General features: G+C 72.8%; 1 protein-coding gene across 1 annotated transcript in view; it reads left to right on the forward strand.

The window, feature by feature from the left end:
* LOC112950651 (collagen alpha-2(IV) chain-like) overlaps nt 1-4,203 on the forward strand; it is a gene marked incomplete at its 3' end in the record, with an annotated part of 11,230 nt that extends 7,027 nt beyond the window's left edge. The window contains exons 13-20 of the mRNA XM_026043252.1: nt 1,023-1,454; nt 1,536-1,842; nt 1,982-2,162; nt 2,644-2,883; nt 3,406-3,475; nt 3,559-3,728; nt 3,799-4,040; nt 4,137-4,203. Of these exons, the coding sequence (XP_025899037.1) occupies nt 1,023-1,454; nt 1,536-1,842; nt 1,982-2,162; nt 2,644-2,883; nt 3,406-3,475; nt 3,559-3,728; nt 3,799-4,040; nt 4,137-4,203 (1,709 nt within the window). The remainder of the gene's footprint in view (nt 1-1,022; nt 1,455-1,535; nt 1,843-1,981; nt 2,163-2,643; nt 2,884-3,405; nt 3,476-3,558; nt 3,729-3,798; nt 4,041-4,136) is intronic.
* Between the last annotated feature and the right edge of the window lie 86 nt (nt 4,204-4,289).

Below are 4,289 nucleotides of genomic sequence, written 5' to 3' on the forward strand. Positions count from 1 at the left end.
GGGGCAGTTGTGGGGGTCTGGGGGCAGTTGTGGGGGTCTGGGGGCTGCTATAGGGGCCTTGGGGGCAACTTTGGGCCCCTGGGGGCTGCTGTGGGGTCCTGGGGCTGCTGTGGGGCAGCTGTGGGCAGCTGTGGGGCTGGCGGGAGCTCTGGGCAGAGCTGTGGGGAGCTCTGTGCCCCCGCTGACGTTTCCTGCCCTGTGGTTTCCGCCCCACGGCGTCCGCCCCACGGCAGTGCAGGTGCGAGGCCGGGGGGACACACAGTGGGGTAGAGGGGGGACGCTGTGGGGGGGACACTCGGGGCCATGTGGGGGGCACGCAATGGGGCAGAGGGGGGGACACCCAGTGCCTTCCACCCCGTGCCACCCCCAAAGCTCCCGGCCGGCGCCGTGGGGCCGGTTGGCCCCGGGGGGCCGGCTCTGCCCCCCAGTGCTGCCCAGACCCTGCCCCACAGCGCGGTGGGGCCGGGGGCTCTGCCCCACGGCGCAGTGGGGCCGGAGGGCCCTGCCCCCCCGCCCGCTGCTTCCTCTTTCCGCGCGCGGGTTCCTGCTCCGGCTGCCGCTGCGGTTGGGCTGGAAAGTCCTGGGCTGCTGGGGGGGGGACGGGGGCCCCATGGGCCCCATTGCTGTGTGTCGTGGGGGGGGACAGGGGCCCCGCGGGACCCACTGCTGTGGGGGGACAGGGGACCCTGCTGCCCCATAGCGGCCCCATGCCTGGGGCCCGGAGCGGGGCCCCGCGAGCCGGGCTGGGGACGCGGGTGCTCCAGGGGCGCTCCGGGCGGGCGCGGGGCCGGGGGGGCGCTCGGCGGCACCCCCTTTTCCAGGCGCGCTCCGGGTGGGGGCCGGGAAGCTGAAGTGGGTCGAGGCCGCGGCGCCGGAGCCGCCGGCGTCACGTGGGGCGGCGATAAAAATAGTCGGGCGGCTGCGCCCGGGAACGGGAACGGGGAGAGCGGGGGGACCCCTGGGACCGAGGGGACCCCTGGGATCGAGGGGATCCCTGGGGGTTGAGGGGATCCTTGGAGTAGAGGGGATTCCTGGGATCGAGGGGACCCCTGGGGCTGAGGGGATCCCTGGGATTGAGGGGATCCTTGGGGTTAAGGGGACCCTTGGAGTAGAGGAGATCCCTGGGATCGAGGGGATCCTTGGAGTAGAGGGGATCCCTGGGCTTGAGGGAACCCCTGGGATTGAGAGGACCCTTGGGATTGAGGGGATCTTTGGGATCGAGGAGGTCCCTGGGATTGAGGGGACCCCTGGAGCTGAGGGGATCCTTGGGATCGATGGGACCCATGGGGTTGAGGAGATCCCTGGGATCGAGGGGACCCCCGGGATCGAGGGGACCCCCGGGCATTTCCGTCCCGCGGGCCGCGTCGCCGCCGCCCGTGCCGGTCCCGGCCGCGCCGGCCCATCCGTGGCTCCTTCTCCCGCTCCCTTCCCCTTTGTGGGCGACGCGGATGCCGGTGCCGCGGCCAACAGGAAACCTCCTCCCTTCCCGCGGGAAGGGCCGGCGGAGCGGAGCGCGGAGCTGCCGATGCCGTGAGCGGCGGCCATGGCGGACGAGGGGCCGCCGCGGCTCGTCGACTACTTCGTGGTGGCCGGGCTGGCCGGCGCCGCGCAGCCGCTGGAGGACGAGAGCCCGCAGCAGCGCCCGCCGCGGCCCGCCGAGCCCATCACCGACGTGGCCGTCATCATCCGCGCGCAGGGCGAGGAGGTGCCGCAGGGCTTCACGTGCATCGAGACGACGGCGTCGGGCCACCCGGCCGAGCTCAACGCCGGCCTCCTCAACAACCCCCAGATGTTCCTGTGCTACCGGCGCGGGCGCGACAAGCTGCCGCTCATCGAGCTGGGGTGAGCGCCGCCGCCGCCCCTCGAGCCCGCGGGGCCCCTCGAGCCCACGGGTCCCCACAGTCCTATGGGTCCCCTCAATCCCATGGGTCCCCTCAATCCCAGGGGTCCTCTTGATCCCAGGGATCCCCTCAACCCCCAGGGTCTCCTCAATCCCAAAGATCCCCTCGATCCCAGGGGTCCCCTCGATCCCAGGGGTCCCCTCAATCCCATGGGTCCCCTCAATCCCAGGGGTCCCCTCAATCCCAGGGGTCCTCTCGATCCCAGGGATCCCCTCAACCCCCAGGGTCCCCTCGATCCCAGGGATCCCCTCAACCCTACAGGTCCCCTCAACCCCTGGGGTCCCTTTGATCCCAAGGATCCCCTCAACCCCAGGGGTCCCCTCAACCCCCGAGATCTCCTCAACCCTGGGGATCTCCTCAACCCTACGGGTCCCCTTGATCCCAGGGGTCCCCTCAACCCCCAGGGTCCCCTCGATCCCAAGGATCCCCTCAACCCCCTCAATCGCAAGGATTTCCTCAGCCCCAGCGATCCCCTCAACCCCCGAGGTCCCCTCGATCCCAAGGGTCCCCTTGATCCCAGGGATCCCCTCAACCCTATGGGTCCCCTCGATCCCAAGGATCCCCTCAGCCCCAGGGATCCCCTCAACCCTATGGGTCCCCTCGATCCCAAGGATCCCCTCAGCCCCCAGGGATCCCCTCAGCCCCAGGGGTCCCCCCGCTCCCGCCGCTCACGTTGCTGGGGTGAGCGCGGGCGCCGCGCCGTGCCCCGCTGAGCGCGGCCCGTTGCAGGGTGCTCTACGAGGGCAAGGAGCGGCCCAAGCCGGGCTGCCACGTGCTCGACACGACGCCCTACAGCCGCTCGGCCAACCTGAGCTCGGGCGGGCCGGGCCAGCCGCGCACCTTCCTCACGTACCGGCGCGCGGCCGAGCCGCCGGGCCACGGCGCGCTCGCGCTCACCGACATCTGCCTCGTGATGCCCAGCAAGGGCGAGGGCACCCCGCACACCTTCTGCCGCGTGGAGCGCAACCTCAACGCGGGGCTGGTGCGTGGCGCGCGGGGGCACCTCCGTGGGGCCCGCTCACCGCCCTGTGCCCACCTCAATGCGGGCCTGGTGCGTGTGGGGCGCATGGGGCGGGCGCCTCTCTGGGTCCTGCTCACCACCCTGTACCCACCTCAACGCGGGTCTGGTGCGTGGGGGGCGCGTGGGTGCCTTCCGTGGGGCCCGTTCATCGCTCTGTGCCCACCTCAACGCGGGCCTGGTGCATGTGGGGTGGTGTGGGGCGTGCGGGGGCCTCTGTGGGTCCCACTCACTGCCCCACACCCACTTCAACACGGGCCTGGGGTGTGTGGGGCGCGTGGGTGCCTCCATGGGTCCCACTCACCACCCCGTGCCCACCTCAATGTAGTTCTGGTGCATGTGGGGTGGTGTGGGGCGTGCGGGTGCCTCTGTGGGTCCCACTCACAGCCCCACACCCACCTCAACGCGGGCTTGGTGCGTGTGGGGTGCGTGGGGCGCGCGGGCACCTCTGTGGGTCCCACTCACCACCCGATGCCTTCCTCGCAGTGGGGCCCCGCGCTCTTCCTCTGCTACAAGATCGCCATGGCCAGGGCCAACACGCTGGTGTACGAGGCCGGTGGGTGCGCGGCGCCGTGGGGCGCGCGTGGGGCGCGCGCGGCGCCGTGGGGTGACGCGCCGCCCCCGCGCCCGCCCCGCCAGGGCTCCTGGGGCGCTACCCCGCGCGCGACAGCGACGCCTTCCCGCTGCCCGACTCGGTGCCCGTCTTCTGCCTGCCCATGGGCGCCACGGTGGAGAGCTGGCCGGCCGACACCAAGTACCCGCTGCCCGTCTTCTCCACCTTCGTGCTCACCGGCGCCTCGGGCGACAAGGCAGGAGGGGCGGGCGGGCGCGCGGGCGCCCATGGGTGCTCCCCCGGTGCTGAGGCCCGGCCGCGCGCAGGTCTACGGCGCCGCCATCCAGTTCCACGAGGCGTTCCCGCGGGAGCGCCTCTCGGAGAAGCAGCGCCTGCGCCTGGGGCTGCTCAGCGTGGTGGACCGGCGCCCCATCGCCGGCCGCTCCGTGCACACGCGCAAGAGCATCTGCGTGCTCTCGCACTGGCCCTTCTTCGACGTCTTCCGCAAGTTCCTCATGTTCATCTACCGCTACTCCATCTCGGGGCCCCACGTGCTGCCCCTGGAGACGTGAGCGCCGGGGCCGGGGGGTGCCGGGGGGCGCCGGGGGGGCCGCGGGAGGCGCCGCCGGCCCCACGGGCGCCTGTTCCGTCCCCCCCTGCCCAGGCACATCTCGCACTTCATGCACAACGTGCCCTTCCCGTCGCCGCAGCGCCCGCGCATCCTGGTGCAGGTGAGAGCGCGCGGCGGGCGTGGGGCGCTGCGGGGCCCCCGGCCTGCGCCCAGACCGCCCCCCAACCTGCCCCCCAACCTGCCCCC

This window comes from Nothoprocta perdicaria, unplaced genomic scaffold (assembly GCF_003342845.1).
Source record: "Nothoprocta perdicaria isolate Ctin4 unplaced genomic scaffold, notPer1 scaffold_323, whole genome shotgun sequence".
Classification (NCBI taxonomy): domain Eukaryota; kingdom Metazoa; phylum Chordata; class Aves; order Tinamiformes; family Tinamidae; genus Nothoprocta; species Nothoprocta perdicaria.